The sequence below is a fragment of the Temnothorax americanus genome, unplaced genomic scaffold (assembly GCF_048541705.1).
Source record: "Temnothorax americanus isolate GAGA-0224 unplaced genomic scaffold, ASM4854170v1 Scaffold8, whole genome shotgun sequence".
NCBI lineage: Eukaryota > Metazoa > Arthropoda > Insecta > Hymenoptera > Formicidae > Temnothorax > Temnothorax americanus.
This window is the reverse complement of record NW_027509802.1, coordinates 4192506-4209352: the sequence shown is the minus strand read 5'-3', so window position 1 is coordinate 4209352 and position 16847 is coordinate 4192506. Positions and strand designations below refer to the sequence as shown.

General features: G+C 40.4%; 3 protein-coding genes across 11 annotated transcripts in view; 1 reads left to right on the top strand and 2 right to left on the bottom strand.

Annotated features, from left to right (window-relative positions):
* Yeti (yeti) overlaps positions 1 to 16730 on the top strand; it is a 126797-nt gene extending 110067 nt beyond the window's left edge. For 2 of the 4 annotated variants that reach the window (XM_077424102.1, XM_077424104.1), the window contains exons 2-3: positions 14431 to 14793; positions 15244 to 16730. In XM_077424102.1, coding sequence (XP_077280228.1) covers positions 14460 to 14793; positions 15244 to 15758 — 849 coding nt within the window. In that variant the 5' untranslated portion in view covers positions 14431 to 14459 and the 3' untranslated portion in view covers positions 15759 to 16730. Of the gene's footprint in view, positions 1 to 13576; positions 13997 to 14430; positions 14794 to 15243 lie in introns of those variants that run through there. The other 2 variants (XM_077424103.1, XM_077424101.1) reach the window with 2 other exon arrangements.
* On the bottom strand, positions 46 to 6019 carry Atg101 (autophagy-related protein 101). Of its 4 annotated transcripts, none has more exons than XM_077424105.1 (2): positions 5913 to 6019; positions 46 to 3553 (listed from the first exon to the last, which is right to left on the bottom strand). In XM_077424105.1, exons 1-2 carry the CDS (start codon positions 6007 to 6009, stop codon positions 2889 to 2891), a joined length of 762 nt encoding a protein of 253 aa, XP_077280231.1. In that variant the 5' UTR covers positions 6010 to 6019; the 3' UTR covers positions 46 to 2888. The 4 variants fall into 4 exon arrangements, with proteins under 4 accessions (XP_077280231.1, XP_077280235.1, XP_077280232.1 ...); XM_077424109.1 differs by lacking the exon at positions 5913 to 6019 and adding an exon at positions 5349 to 5637; XM_077424106.1 differs by lacking the exon at positions 5913 to 6019 and adding an exon at positions 4334 to 5630.
* On the bottom strand, positions 8013 to 13411 carry Hlh54f (basic helix-loop-helix domain-containing transcription factor HLH54F). 3 transcript variants are annotated; one of them, XM_077424111.1, is made up of 3 exons: positions 12367 to 13411; positions 9674 to 9986; positions 8013 to 8729 (listed from the first exon to the last, which is right to left on the bottom strand). In XM_077424111.1, exons 2-3 carry the CDS (start codon positions 9983 to 9985, stop codon positions 8532 to 8534), a joined length of 510 nt encoding a protein of 169 aa, XP_077280237.1. In that variant the 5' UTR covers position 9986; positions 12367 to 13411; the 3' UTR covers positions 8013 to 8531. The 3 variants fall into 3 exon arrangements, with proteins under 3 accessions (XP_077280237.1, XP_077280238.1, XP_077280236.1); XM_077424112.1 differs by having other exon boundaries at positions 12422 to 13411; XM_077424110.1 differs by lacking the exon at positions 12367 to 13411 and adding an exon at positions 11169 to 11306.
* Positions 16731 to 16847: the final 117 nt, after the last annotated feature.

Genomic DNA, 16847 nt, shown 5'->3' with positions numbered 1-16847 from the left:
TGTGGATAAACAGGAGACATGGGTGTTTCCATGAAAAAAGTGCTATTATAAAATACAGTAATTTATTAATAATTAATCATTTATCGTCAGCGTACTCATCATGATAAATTAAAACTTGCAGATATTTCATCTTCCTCGCTATACACTACACATTTTGTCACATTTGTCTCGCAGCTTATAATATACAGGTCTCGGTTTTATCTATTTTGCTATTTATATATATATATATATATATATATATATATATATTATTTATATATATTTATTATATAATTTTTTATTTATTTATAACAGCATGTAGCAATTTGACAAACTCGCAGAACTCTAGTTACACATGCACACGTGGCCAATCGCTCGCTCTTTCGTTCCTTCTTTCTCTCCCTCTATTTGTGTTCTTTCTATATATATAATATGTCATATTTATATATTTATATATGCGCACGTATATATGTGCGCCTCTCTTTGTCATAATGTCGTGTCGCGGATCCCACACTGCGACTCCTTTTTACCGTTTATACAATATATCGTTCACGTCATATAATTGTAAAAGTCAGATAGTGCGAGGGAAAGAGACTGCGGTCGATTTTCTACACGGAATCGCAGGGAGAGAGCGGCGCGCTGTCGACGACCACCGTAATTTCCTTTCTTTTTTCCTTTTAGTCGATGCAGGAGAAAAAAAAAAGACTCACTCCAGTAGGATACACCCAATCGACGTATACGCTCGAGTACACGGAACATTCAGCTAAGTCGCAATTGCATATTTTTTAAAATTACCTGAATAACATCGGCGGAGAAAGAAAAGCAGTAGGGACGATATATGATTAATCGTTTAAATTAACATTACGCTTCTCGTCTACGGTTAATTCGTAAAGGTATGTGCGCTACTAATGCGTCGTGATATTCTTTATTGATTGGTCATAGGTAAGGCCAAGGAGCGGATCTCGGAACGCGCGGTGACCCTCTCGGCGCGACGTGATTTGATTTACGGCAATATTCCTCAGACACTATTTACACATTGTATAATATAATAAGTATGATCGCGCGCACGGGTCGCCGCCGACCGAGTCGTTCCGAACATCCGCCTTCCGTTTTACGCCTACCGTCAGCTTGAAAATCCTAAAACGACACGACGTTAACGGCACACACATTCGTCGCTTTATGAGGAATAGAACAAAACCGTCTCGAATCCGAGAAGGATCACAGATTTGCCTTCTGCACGCGCGCGCGCGCGCGCCCGCGCGAGAGAGAGAGACTATTCCACTTTTACGAGATGTGAATGAGATGCTTCGAGCTCAATAAATAATAGTGACATTATCATCTGGTATGTTAGTCTCCTAGCACAATTTTCCCTATCAAAAATTCGATACGAAGGCACGAAACGTCTGGGAGAAATGTATTCGTGACGGCGATTTTTTTCGTGCGGTTTCTTTCGTATCACCCGGTGCGCTTCGATATTGCGGGCGTCGCGTTGGCTTAATGATTAATTAACTTATTTTACAATTTGATTGTTATAACTTAAGATCGAACGAAAGAAAAGAACAATATGGAAATAATTGTATTTGCTAATCTGCATACACGTAACGCCTAGCGTTACGTATCGTCACTCGTGAAAATAAATAACAATCGCTTCCACGCATACACACTGTAATTATAATAAACACTCTGCTCTTCCGCACATTTAACGCTAAATGTGACCCGCTCGCTGCGCAATGTCCGTACTACTAAATCCAGTATTGGACACGATCGGATGTTCAGCGTTAATTTATGATGAAATTAATTGCGGCTTTGTATGCAAACGCGCGTGTATACACACCGTGTGTAATGCAACGCGTTTTATATATATATATATATATATATATATATATATATATGTATACATCCGATATATCCGCATATGTATATATATGTACATATGCGGAATAATCCAAGCGTTCTGTGATCGACAAAGAGTTTAGGATAATTATATATACTTTCAATGTTAGCGACTGAAAAACAGAGTGTATAGTAGCGCCGAATACAGCCGTCGTGTAGTCGGAGGAGTTTATCAAGGAGTAAGTAAGTTACGAGTACTTTTAAGATTCAGTGTTCTCAAAGACTCTACTACGACATTAAAGAATCTGGAGACATCCTGCTTCTCAGCTAGAGACCCGAAATCTCAGTAATCTTATTCTAAATCATGTTATCTTCTCCGTCTATGACGCGCGAAGATATCTTTATCTACTAAAGGAAATTACGCTCGAGTCTACTCTACGATATACACAGCATTTGAAAAGGATGAGAAGCGAGAGAGGAACATAATGTCGCGTTCCGCCACAGCGGTCACCCGTGGAGATTTAAGTTGTGAGAGTTAAGAGGTAAAATATCGTATAAAACGTGACTAACGTGATCCTGCTATAATTATGCGACGGACGTTCATAGTAAAGTACAAAAGAAGCAAGTGTCACAGTGTCGCGTTCATTTGTACTATGTAGAGACGTTAGAGACATAGAGCAGCGGAAGTCCCTGCGATGTATACGAGGAATTATTTTCGTTATTAGAGACACTACTGTTACGGAGTTTATAAAATCCGGCAGAGTCCACCACGTAGGCAAAGTACCCCGAGTACTTTTGGTAGTTTCCGCCGGGAACGAAGCGGTCGAAGACTCGGGACCACTTCCGCTTCCTTCATATAACGCAAATTTAATTTTCTTCGGAACTCATAATAACGCCTACGGCAAGTTAGAGTCACCGTGGATATGAAAATCTGAAAAATCGCTCGGTGCAATGCAGAAACTTGTGCCACGTGGATGAAAAAAATTAAAGAGGAAAGTAAGATTTGCGTTTCGATGACTCTAAGCAAGCTGTACGAATGCACTAACGTGAAAAGTTTACACTATACATTATAACGACTAAATAGATAGCGTCTCTCTGATCAGTTTCTTCATGGTGTTGCCCATCGTGGTGGTCGACGGACCGGAGGTCGTGAAGGACAATTTGAAGAGATACGGCTGTATGTCCGGATACGAGGTGTCGAAGATCAGATCCAGCTCGGCCTGGCTCGGCACTTTCGGAATGTAGTCGTGCCGATTCATGACCTCGGTGATATAGAGGATCTTGTCGGTCAGCAGATCACCCACTTTCTCCCGACATATCTGCCGTTCGTGCTCGGTGGCCAATTTGATAAGTTCAAGACGCACGGTCCACACTTCCCACGGTATGCACTCCGGCTGAAACGGCCAGCGACTCTTTTTCCTCTGGAAGAATTCTAGGGATATCTGGCCGGAGCCCGGGCTGTCGGTGGAGCGTAGCGCCTCGGAGAAGCCCGATATCTCGCGCTTGAGCGTCTGGTCGAGGTGCACCGACGAGCAGCAGACGTACGTGAAGTCAATGAAGTCGCAATCCACGTCCTGGTATCCCACAGTGCCCACCGAGTAGCTGCCCTCCTGTTTGTACTTGAATTTGCCGAGGCTCCGATGGAACAGCACGCTGTGGAATATACTCGCAACCGCCTCGTCCACCTGACGGCCCTCCATGCTCAATTCAAACAGCTGCGTCCTGGCGTTCATGGCGATGCCTGTGGAACACATATCACAGTTTCTTGTCACAATCTCCAAGTAACGCGTGTTCGATGAATAAATAAAATTAATAAGAAGTAAGAGGTAAGTAGAACATAAAAAATTATTGACACGTCTATAAAAATTGAAGAAAGCGTTACGCTAAATCAAAATGCTCCAGCGTCATCGTCGAATATTTTATACAAGCAATGGAATGATCTCAAGGACAATCACATAAGAATGATAAATCATGAACGGGTTGCAGGATTAGACAGTGAGCTGTCGAAAGATGCGAACACGCGGCAAAACATCTCTATTAAGAAACAAGGATGAATAAGAGAGTACAAAGAAATGATTCATGGCTGTGTCATCGAGTTCTGTAAATAACAAAGAGAGAACAAAAGGAGAACCAATAAGACTAACTCCTCCCGCAAAAGACCGAGATACACGTTCGTCAATTCATCACAATTTGAGGAAACAGGCAACGGCAGCCTTCATTACCGTAGTCTGGCCGAGACGGTCGCGCGAATCAGCAGGCCTAACCTCGAATCCCCGAGGGATCCAACGGAAGTGCACGCTGCTAGACCTGTTCTTTTTAGCTGTAAACTTTCCTTTTCACGTTGGAGAGAAAATGACTGACACACGTGGACGACAAATAAAGTTCGGGACATTAGAAAAGAAGACGAAAGCGGGAATCGGCGCGACGACGACGTCGACCTTGCGGCCGGTCGCCAAGAGTTCTTTACGTAACGCAGCGTGGTCTCGGGACGAAAATACGGACTCCTAGAAGGATAACGCACTTATCGCCGAAGGCGCGGGTCAACTTCGCCGCTCCTCTCCCACCCGAGATCGCGCCGCCTCGCCGTTGCCGTCCTCGTGCCGTGCGATGGCGAAAACGCAGCTAGGTTAGTTTCTCGCGCTGACTCGGTGACCTCTGCCGCCGCGGGTTCCGCTACCCTCTTCCATCGAGTCCGTTTTCGCGCGTCCCGCTTTTTTCTCGACGCACCACCACCACCACCACCACCACCACCACCACCACCACTACCACTGCCGCCGCCGTCGCTGCCGCCACCAGCACTGTCACCAACGCCGTCGCCTCCGTCGCCGCCTCCACCACCGCTACCGCCGCCACCGTCGTCGTCGTCGTCGTTGCCGTCGACGTCGTCGCTGTCACGTTCCCGTCACGTCGCCGTCACGTCGCTCGCACGCGAGTTACCCCGTTACTCCGACCCGCTCACTCCGTCGAGTATATATCTCCCATCGTCTTCGTCTCCCCGACCAGTCCCGACGACGGGGAGCCAGGGCAGCCAGGCGTCGCGTCGTGCCACGCGCTCTCCTGCTCTCCGCGCTCTCTCTCTCTCTCTCTCTCTCTCCGCTCCTCTCTCAGCAGCGACAGCAGCCAGTGGCCCGCTCCACACGGGTTTGTGGGTAAACAACAGCTCCAGCTGTGCCCGTAGCACACGCCATCTTGACGCCGCCGCGCCGCTGATTCGCGCTTCGACACCTGGCCCCGCGAGGGCTCCACGCGCTCCGTTCTACGTTCCGTCACCCCGCAGCCCCGCACCCGCCACCCGGAGCCGGAGGCCGGAGGCAGGAGCGTGCCGGAGCGCTCAGCGCGTAGCTTCCGTGGCACGCGGCACGCGCGCGCGACCGCGACGACGATGACGACGACGACGACGACGACGTCGGGAGCACACGGGATGGCCGACGGGAGACGGAAGCGAGAGAAACTTTGTCTTTCTTGCGCAGAAGAAGGATGAGATCGCGTCCTTCGCGCGACACCTCGCCAGAGAGAAGTTTGATTGGACGGATTACCGTGGACCGTCAGCTGCGACTATCTTCCTTGCCTGACCCGGGATCACCGCCTAGCGCTACATCATGAAATCCGCGCGGCGTATATCACGTACGAAACGACACGGCGCGTGGATCGATCGACGTCTCGCGTCAGGGCCGGACACTCCGAGACTGGACACTGGAGTCACTGGACTCCCCGCGCTCCGCTCTCCGCTCGGCACGGCTCCGCTTCGTTGCGCTCGGTACTAAAAATCCGATCTGCCCGTGCGCCGTGCGTCGGCGCCGTTACCGCGCACGCGATGGCTGCGTGCGTCGCGAAAACTGCCGCGCGACGCGGACGCCTCCGCCTCGCGGCGTGATCGGCGTCTCATCGCACGTATAACCGTATAACGTATGCATATACATACGGTAAACGGTATGTGTGCACACGTGCGCACTGCGCAGTTGCGATCGGCAAGAGGCGCGAAACGACCTCGCTTCCTGGAAACCCCGTCCCCGTCGCACGAAATCAAAATGCCCCGAAATCTCGAAGCTCGGAATCAGTCGCGTTCTCGAGCCGCCTTTCGTTGTCTCTTATTTTATTACCTCTCGATGGACGTTGAGTAGACTCCAATGTCGTTTTGATGAATAACCATAAGCCGGAAGATTCGCTGCGCGAGATGATCTTCTCGATATTCTGCATCACGAATTACCTTCCCAGCCAGAAATAATTAGTCGACGAATGATCGGTGTCGCGAATGCTGATTATTTTTTTTATCTCGTTATAGTTATCTCTATGTTAATTGTGAGCACGTATGAATATTTCTATGAGATTTTTATCGTCTTTCGACCAATTCTACTTCAAGTCGATGTAAAAGCACGGTATATAACTGTAGAGAATTGACCAAAAGACAGTAGAAATCAAAGAGAAATAGTCATACGTGCTTAATTAACATAGAAATAACTATAATGAACAAGTCGAAGGCGACAAAAATAATAGTTGATAGCAACCATTCACTGATGCATCGATGTCAAATCGCCGTTAATTCGACAGGTCATTTCTGGATCCTTTATTGATATAGATTTCCTGTTTTCGCGTTTATATATGGAGCAATGAAAAAAAATCCAGCATTTTGCTCCGACATCGAACCACTACTAAATTCAAGAGTTCGCCGCGTGAGATGATTTTCACGATATTCTGTAATTCCACGTCACGATGAATCACCTCTTTATCGATAGATTTTCTGTCTTCGCGTCTATACGAGCGAAGAAAAAAATTCCAGCATTTTTAGAGTCGTACTTACAATAATCGCTAAAGATGACTCAATCAATTTAGTTTGAAAGATCAAATGTGACTCGGTTTTAGTCGTACGGACTTTTTTTTCTGCATAAATTTCTTTGCAAAAAATGCAATCTTGACATATTTTTGCAAAAATATATTTTATCTTTTATCTTGAATTTGAAAACATTTCATCACTTTTTATTTATAGAATGACAAAAGGAATCGACCGTGAAAATAATATAAATCTATGCAAAACTGCAAGCGATTCATCTATATATATACGATTCATATATTACCAAGACGGAATTTCGTTCCTATAATATCTTAACGAGATTAATTTTTTGAATTACGTTGGTTAAGCAGCTTTCATTCCTCTTATTGATACTAACGTTTTCGAAGTCTCTTACTTTTTTTTTAATTTAAATTTTTGACGATAAGCTATTTAATCTAAACCGAACTGATCTTCGATCGCTTTTGCCGTTGCAGGCAGCGGCCTTCGGTGTCCGTATACCTCGGACATATGGCGGCCGAAAATAGTGCGATGGAAATTTTTTAAGGGTAGTCGGAAAACGGCGAGACCATCGTCTCTCGTTTATAAATTTCCAAAGTCTCGTGTATGTTGTTGTAGAGACGTTAAGCGATACGTTTAGTGCCGGTCGATTTGTCGCCGTGTGGGATATATTATTTTAGTATTGGGTTTACACAAAAGGCCCTTCGCTCTGTTTATTTAACTTGAACTTCTTTATCCTTCTTACCTTACCGCGGACTTCCTCTCCGCTGTTCCGGATACCGCTCGGCGTTTCTCAAAAAGAGAGAGAGAGAGAGAGAGAGAGAGATGACGATCGTTTCTTTACAAAGTCATGTACTTACACCCGCGCGACATAAAATAATAACATAAAATAATCGAAATTAAATTGTAAAAATATTTTAAGTAGAAATGTTGAAGGAATTTTTTGTGGCTTTAACTTTCTATGTTTTAATAACTATTATTAATTTTTTAATATGTTGCGTTGAGATTTCTCTGCTAACAATGTAATATATAAAAAAATAACAAAATTATACCAATACATTAAAGGGAATGTTATTTGCTTATTATATATACGTTATTTTTATCGATCATCGTTTCGCGAGCAATAAATTATTAATAGCTGCATGGTTGTCTATCAACAGGTTTCTGACCATCGTCTTTTAATTTACCGTATCTCATCAGATATGAAGCATTACAGCGGTTCTTATATTCTCAAAAAGCTCTTTAAGATACTCTAAACTTAAGCATCACAATACCTACTTTTGAAATTAACATCCCCGACGATAAAGTTTGTCGTTATAATTTTGTCGCACTCTTGTATATCACATGTATAACGATCTAAGTATAATATTGCATTAAATAATATAAAGAGAATTCTTGAAAATCTTAGAAACATTTTTATTGGACTAGTTAACATGCTTTGGTATCAATTATGATTACAATATCATGTGGTATTGCGGTAAGTGAGTACACGAGGCAAGGAAACAGTCTCTTCTCTCTCGCGAATATATATGATATCCCTTCGTGAAAGATGTCGGATCAAAATACCTCGAGAATGTTAGATTATTGAATTCTCAATACTCTTCTCATTTTTATAAAATAAAGAAAAGATGATTATAAAAATAGATTACATAATAGATTGCAGAATAGATTCCTTCGATATGCAAAAAACGCATGCAATCGTGACACGAATAGTATACGTACTATTTCCTTGCCGCACAAAAGTGGAGATGCAATCGTATAATTATACATTAAGATTAAATTAATAAATACTATAGAGTAAGGCACTCTGGAATAAATAAGGCGTGAATGCACGACAGCCTCGTCGCCGTCGCTGTAACCCAGCTGGTGGTCGCTCTTCGTAGATATCGCTCGCTGTCAGTTAAGCTCTGATCGGATTGTCAGAATTTTTTCGTTAGTAATAAGAGAACTGTTGCTCCTGATTGTGGCGCATGGTCGCGCCTTGATGACCCGAATGATGGAAGTTTTGGATATCATGAGTCGCTTGCTGGCCTCGATACTGATTACAGCTCGAAGACGTCGAGGAGGACACGTTGCAACTGTTGTTCATAAGCGTCGCTGCGTTGTTGCTCTGAATAGCGAATGGCCATGACTGTAATTCAAATCATTCTTGCCGCATTACTGAATCGAATTTAAATGGATCAGATTGCGACGTGTATTATGACCGTCTCGAGTATTATTAAAATTCGTTGGTCGCCGTTAAATCGATGTTATAAATTAGACATATATTTATATTACGTATACTATTACGAGATCTCGTGTTTTTTTTTTTTTTTTTTTTTTTTTAGCTCAGCTTGATTTTATTCGAATTCGTAGAAGCATTTTTACAGACAGAACATTCTTTGATCTTCGCGAGAGGAGGGCGACGAGAGGCCAACTATTTCGCGGCGGAAAACGGCATGCTTCTTCAAACAACGGAACTAACTTAGAATTAATGGTGGCAAAGGGTGGGTGGAAGGTTTTGGAGTGATTCGATCCACCTGGACAGACACATAAACAGAGTGGATGACTGCGAAGACGGCGCTCGCGACTCCGAGTGGATCCACCTGGTCTCTGTGTTATTTTACGGAATCGTTATCAAGTCGAAAGTCTGATTGTAAAAGCGAGAAATAGGTCGGAAATAACTCTCTCATTTGGATTTCCGTTATAAAATCAGATAAATAAAAAAGTCCCGTTTAATTCCACATTTCGTGGAATTTTTTGCTCAGTTATATATCGAAGAATAATGATTAAGACTCACAGCAATTAAGACTCTTTATGGAAAAATTTTGAAAGATACTCGACATTTAGATCTCTTTTCGTTAAATCTATCTATCTTTTCTATACTAATAACTTTCTAATTAATGATTTTAAGTAATTACTAATTACTAAACATTTTTGCCTTATTATAAAATTTTTCATTATCAATATGCATTAATATGCATGATTGTTCTTATTAATGTTTCTTAAAGTTAAACTAATTTTCTACAAATCAGAAAAAAAAAGAAAACTTTGCTCAAACTTTGGTTAGTTTTAATTTTAATCGGGGATACTTACCAAGGCCAGCGACAAAGATTTGGTGGTTTCAGGATGGGCTTCACCGTCATCTCGAAGCACTGATCGCAGATGAGCGATGTATGTTGCGGCCAGACGTAACGTATCGAGCTTGCTTAATTTTGAATCAGCAGGGATCCATGGCAAAGTCGTTTTTAATCTGCAAAATGCTTTGCTTAAAATTCTCATTCGCGCGCGTTCTCGGGCATTGGCAGCATTTCGTGGAGCGCGACTGTCCATGTCGTCCTTCAGGTATTTCTCGTCAGAAGGATATTCTTCGAGCGACGATGTCGAGGCGCGGCGTTTTCGAGGCATCCTGTTGCATCAATAAACTATTGTTATCTAATTATTCGGTTATTACGCGAATTGAAAGGTAGATAATTATTACTTATCGCAGTAAGAGATTTTTAAAATAATTGTTCGTTTAATTAGAGAGAGAGAGAGAAAGAGCGTAGCTTTTTTTATTAGAAACTTCTACTTTATTCCTCTGAAAAATAAAAGTTATGGACAAAAAATAGAAAATAATTGTTCACTAAGTAGAGACTACTAAAATTGTTATTCATTCTGTTTTATTGGAAAAATTTGAGAAACAGGCAAGGTGAATATAATTAAACTTTTACAGCGAGGCATATTTTACGGCACATGATTAATTATTATGTTGACAAATAGGAAAAGCAATCAATGATTAAAACGATTAGTTTACTATCGCGTAACAACATAATGGAGAGTTCTTAAAATTGAATTATCACATAAACGAAGCTATGCGATTATCGAACGCGAAGCATTCTCTGTTTTCGCGTTATTTTATTTTTACACAGTCAAAAATAAAATTAATTGTTATTTACTTTAATTCCATTTCAGATATATTTCTAAAAGTTGGCTCATAATTTCTCTTTAATATTTTGCACGTTTTATATCGCAGAATTTGAATCTACTCGGGAAACTGAATTGCGAACTGATATTCCATGTTTAGTGTTATACAAAATTAAAAGAAAAAAGTGATTAATTAAAAATATTTTTTTTAAACGTTGATTTGAAATAAAAATGCAAATTATTAATTTTAGAAATAATCTTAATAATAACAATTTAATAATTATTGTTTAAATTTACACTTTGCACATACACCATTACAGATTTTTAAAAAGGCACAAGACCAGTTTATTTTCTTAACACACATCCGCAACAAGATATATTTATAATCACACGAAACTCCAGGCATAAAGGGACACAAGTGACAAAGTCCGAAATAACAAGCTGCCGCAAATCGCCATTTAATTTTTTAATTCATGCATGATTATATTGATTATTAATTAAATTAATTTAATTACATCAGGACAGAGATCTCGAAGATCGAAGGATAAAATTACGCGATATAACTTTGTGTAAAAAGAGTAGCATAAAAACTTCTCTCTCTCTAATGGCTACACTTAGATCGTTGATCATCGTCGTTGTCACTTGCGTTCGAACGGCACAATTAATAATGCAACTTGCTCGATACCTGTGATCGATTATTCCTTTTTTTATTCGCGATCACGCGAGTGTCCGCCGACAGGTCACAGCAGATCGCGTCTGCGGCGTGCAACTAATTGTTAGTCAATGTTCTCGGAGCAGAAGCCGAAAGATTAACCGGGAGGAGCAACGCGAAGGATGGGAAGAGAATTAGACAGACAGAAGATGTTGTTCGTTGGAGGGACGCGGAGATTTGGGACGTCCCGAAAACCAGGCGGAGCTTTCGAACATCGGTCGCTAGTCTCATTCGCCTCATCTTGTTTTCCGAGATGCTGCTCGATCCAATCCGCGGGAACGCCCTGACATTCGTAGCCACCTGGCACATCCTTCCTGGTTTTCTTCTCTTTCCCTCTTTCTCTCTTTCTCTGTCTCAATAGAAATGTAAGGGGGAAGAAACCAAGACCTGTATTAATATCTCGCATTAAACGCTACTTCTGATTTTGAAACATTGTTGCGTGAATTTTTGACTTTCACATTGGTGGCGATCGTCCATTCAATCTATTGATTATAGCTTTGATTTCCATACAAAAAATTGCTGTGAAATAATATAAAAATATACCTGTTTGAATCTCTCTCTCTCTCTCTCTCTCTCTCTCTCTCTCTCTAGATGTTACACCAGTCGCTTTTAAATAGAATTGTACATTCCGATTGTGATTTAGATAACATATTAAAGATATCCTTAAATATTTAGTGAGTAATATTATAGATAGGATAATGGTGCATGATATTTTACCAGATATGGAAGAACTTAATTTCTTATCGAGATTATCATTATTGTACTTCTTTAAGATAAACAATTTCTTAAGTATTATTTTATACCACTCGATTTAACAAAGAGAGAATGCTCTTCAGATATTCTCACATAACCATAATACGTGATACTCCGTACTTATAATTGTGTTAAATTCTGCATATGTATAATCTCATATTCTCTCGAGCTCAGAGGCTATATATTTAACGCTAGATTGAGATACATAATTGTCATTTAACCATCTGCTCGAGCTCACGTAGTTGCGTAAATTGTTTGGCGTATCAGATCATACTAACTTCTCTCGCCTACAATAATACTCACGGGAAATTGCAATGGAATTTAATTGGCGCGTTGTGTGTGTGTGTGTGTGTGTGTGTGTGTGTGTGTGTGTGTGTGTGTGTGTGTGATCGCTACTTAATATTGAATTAATATATACCCGCAACAATGACTTCGAATTACGCTCTACGACTATATTTCCTTGGCACACATACGCTCGTTTCCTCGATCTCTGCCCTCATCTATTCAGACTTTCGCTCCGAGAGGAAGGGTCGGCGCTGATCCATAATCCATCGCAAATCCCCGTCAACCGGCAGTCATCCGTTCTCGTCGAAATTAGGATTCGAAATGGATCCTGTAATATGAGGTTTGCGGTGGCCCCTGCTGATCCTGCTTAGGATACTGCGTTAGAAGGCGTTAAATTATTGCTCGACAAATTCATGAAAGATGCCTGGCAATCCGACACTCTCCGACCTTTTTCTCACCAACTATAAGTGTCACCATTTAAGAGATTTGTAACAAATCGTGAATAAGAGCGGGGTACTTAACACCTAATACGAGCAAAAAATATTGTAGACAGATTTAATATCTTACAATTAGATTAATATATTCTTTGATAGATATATAATGTCGATTCCTTTTTTTTTATGAAAATGTAAAAGATCTTTTTGTGGTAATTATAACGTTTATTATATCTTTCATCGTTGAGAATAGTGGGCTAATAATTACAATTGCGTTTGAAATCCAAACAGAATTTTGTTTTTAACCGTAGACGGTCTATATATTATAATTTGCATTAGAATTCAAAAGAGAATTCTACTTATAATTTTATATGTCGTACGATGCGAGAAATATTTGAGAAGAATGAAAGTGCATATATATAAAATATATATTTAAATATTTAAAAATACCCATACTATAGTTTTAAAAATACATAGAATGTGTATATTTAAATATATACGTATATCAAAATACGCAGCATATAAAATCAATTTAAATTTTATCTCAAAGTTTTTTATGCGAACCACATCAGATGGTTGAAATTGAATTTTAAAGGAACAAAAGTAGTTTTTTAAAATTTATTAACATTTGACAACTTCGATGTCTCTAATTCTTTCATTTGATTAGAAAACATCAAAATTATTGAACAAAAAAAGAAATCTCTCTGTTTGAATAAAAAATATAAAATTTAATTCTAATCGCGATTAGAGGAAACTCGCCAAGTTCAATTCGCACGATCGACAGCGACGTAATCGCGCTAACTTCACGTCGTATTTCTCCGATTCGCTGTAAGATGGCGGCGGTTGTTCCGATAAATGCGATGTGATGTGCGATGCGATACGTGCCCAGGCGCATTGCGCGAGTCGCGAGTCGCGAGTCGGAGTGTCGGAGTCGAATCGAGTCGAGTGTGTGTCGCGAGGTACCCGCGGCCCCGTGGCCCCTTTTTCCTCCGAGGTGTTCCTCGCGGATTTTTCGGCCAGGCCCGGTGCGTGTACGCCGCGGGATCGATCCAGGCCCGCGCCGACGACGATACATGTACGCGGCGACGAAAACGCCGGATCCGCCGCGGCCGCCGCGTCTCGATGTAACGACATTTCCGGAAGGCGAACCGACCCGACGTCCGCTCGCGGAATTTTTGGCACCGACGGCACGCCGTTCAAAAGAACGCGAGTCACGAAATCGCACTGGATATCGCGTTCGCTTACGCCGGGCATCGGCCTGTTCCGTCTGGTTGAAGAGGTTAAGTTTCGCTACGTTGACGACGCGGGGAGAAGCGTGGTGGTAATTCGGTAGAATTTTTTATTTGCGAAATTTCTTCTCGGACCTTTGTTCGAGTATTGAACAAAGGAATATCAGTATTAAAGTTAATAGTTCTTTGAAATATTGTAGTTTAATAGTCACTAAATTAATGTAAAATGCTTAAATTTTAGTTATTAATTGAACACTAATTACCTTTTATGGTATCTAGGATTATGGATTTTAGGATAATTTTAAAATTATGAAATAAAAAAGGATAAAATATAAATCTTGCATATTAATACTTTATTTTGTCAAATATATTATTATCAATTTAACAAAGGAATGTAGAAGCAATCACGTTTGTAAATTTTGTAAAATTACGAGAAAAAATTTATAAAATTTTTTTTCGTAATAAAAATGTATGGAGTTATGTATATATATGACATATTTTTAAATTGATACATACTATTATCATCTTTTTTAGGCATCTCCTATACTAATCTCAATTCAAGCATGTCAGAAGAACATCAATTGCCTTCTGATTCGGATGAAGACGACGAAGATTATGTTCCTGATGGCGCTGACTGTGATCCAGTATCCGAAGTAGAGTCGGAAGGCGAAATTGAGAGTGGCCCGGAGGACGAAAACGATGAGAACAAAAGAGATACTGGACGGAAGAGAGGTACAAAGAGATCTAAAGGTCGAAAGAGTAAAAAGGCAAAGCACGGAAGAACCTTAGAAGAAGGGAGTAAAGAGGAAGAAGAATGTAAAGAGAAGAAGGAGCTCACTGAGGAAGAAGAGAAAAAGAGAGCGGACTCTCTTTGGGCTGATTTCATGAAGGATACAGGTAAAACTTGTGCAAAATATTTATGTAGTTGAACATGGAATATTACGTATTATATAGGCTACGGTCAATGTGTGACGCTGCAAATGCTTCGAAGCATTTGTAGCGTCACGTTGACTGTAGCCATTGTTACATAATACATAATGAATGAATAATGATTTTTTAAATTAATTTTTTTCTAAATAGTACGTGTGAAATTATACTTGAAAAGTCGTTTATCTTAAGGAAGAACAAAATACAATAAGATATATCTACAATGTTATAATATAATTTCTATAATTATATGTGTAACGTTTATAATATGATTTCTGAAGATGCATTTAAATACATTTTTGAGCTTAATACTATTATATTAGAAAACAGTTGATAGAGGAATGCTAATCCTATGTAAAACAAGGTAATATAATATCTAAAGAGATTCAAACTTGTAATACACATGCATATTTTTTACAGCTGTTGCGAAATCAAAGCCACAGAATTCAATCAATAAGTCCAAAGAGAAATCGCCACCGATTCAAAAGCCAAAAGTCCAAGAAAAGGTTAAGATAACTAAAGTTTTTGAATTTGCTGGTGAAGAAGTAAAGGTCGAGAAGGAAGTATCGGTTGATTCCGCGGAAGCCAGATTATCGCTTTCCGCGGCCGAAAATTCCGCCGCGAAGCCACAGGAATCCACATCTCCCGCGGCCAAAGAACGAGGCGGACGAGGCGGCACTAGGCGCGTCGGATTAGGCGGCATTTCTTCGGTTCTGGGACAGATCGGAAAAAAGGCCAAAATTAGTACGTTGGAAAAATCTAAATTAGATTGGGACAACTTCAAGAAACAAGAGAACATTGAGGAAGAACTTAATACTCATAACAAAGGCAAGGACGGATATCTAGAGCGGCAAGATTTTCTACAGAGAGCGGATCTACGGCAATTTGAAATCGAGAAACAATTACGGAATTCTGGTAGACGTAGTACACGGTGAATTCGCATTTTCTCGTTTATACGCGTCACTTCCTTCGTGATAGGACGTCGAGATAATAATATCGCGGCAGGAGATATTTACTCGCAGACTTGCCAAACTCGAGCGCTTGCTGCACACGTTTAGCCTAATTTATTCGCGCTACATTTTGAGTAATACGCGAAGGGAGCGTTGCCTCGTTCGACTCGACAATGTGCCGACTACGCTAGCGATCGATGGTTTCTTTCAAGAGGGACCGATCATTCCAGTGTTTTGAGACTCATTTCTCACGCGTACGTAATAACAATAGCTTAAGTTACTCTCAGCGAGCCTTTGTCTCGGCCTGATGACCGCACAGAACTTCGCATCGAAGCAGATTGTTCGAAGCTTTTGACGCTTCTCGGAAAAATTGTGCCCATCTATAGTATATGTCCACAGAATATTTTTTTATTTCATTTCAATGAGACGCGATACGTTTGCATGTGTAGTATGAATATATATATACGCAGACATTCTAATAATAACGATTAGAAAGTTACGAGTGAGTACGAAAGAATATGTGTTTTAGGTAACATAACAAAATGGTAAAATAATGACATTGATTGACCTCATTCATGACCACTGCCTATGGCACTGTATGTGGAATATTATATTTATAAATGGACCTCGTAATATAGATAATATAGATTATGTTGAAGAGAGAGCAGTTGTGGCGATTTTTGTATATCATCTATGTCTTGAATTGTTAGTATAATAAGATAGTACAACACATAAAATACAGACATTGTTACTTTCATATAATGTATTGTATTAGATAGCAATATCAACATAATACATACATAAGTATACTCAATATCCATATTAACAATCCTCGATTCAGCTCAGGTTTCTCGATATACCGAATTTGAGATACATTTAGTGTAACTCCACACAAGGACTGCTTTACATTTGTGAATTCTTTAGTAATATTGCCGAATAAATTGTCGAAAAGAGAAATGGTATTTGACATTTTCAAAACATCAAAACGGTTGATATTTTTAAAATATCAAAACTTGCGATTAGTCCACAAACGCAATATAGAACCCGAAAATAATATTTAAAAAAATTATTGTA

Excerpts from the sequence above, each read along its gene's own strand:
- Atg101 (XM_077424105.1), bottom strand. The coding sequence starts at position 6,009 with ATGCAGAATATCGAGAAGATCATCTCGCGCAGCGAATCTTCCGGCTTA. Across the intron at positions 3,554-5,912 it reads TACTCAACGTCCATCGAGAG|GCATCGCCATGAACGCCAGG; the intron begins GTAATAAAATAA and ends TGTGTTCCACAG.
- Hlh54f (XM_077424111.1), bottom strand. The coding sequence starts at position 9,985 with ATGCCTCGAAAACGCCGCGCCTCGACATCGTCGCTCGAAGAATATCCT. Across the intron at positions 8,730-9,673 it reads AATCTTTGTCGCTGGCCTTG|TCATGGCCATTCGCTATTCA; the intron begins GTAAGTATCCCC and ends TTTGAATTACAG.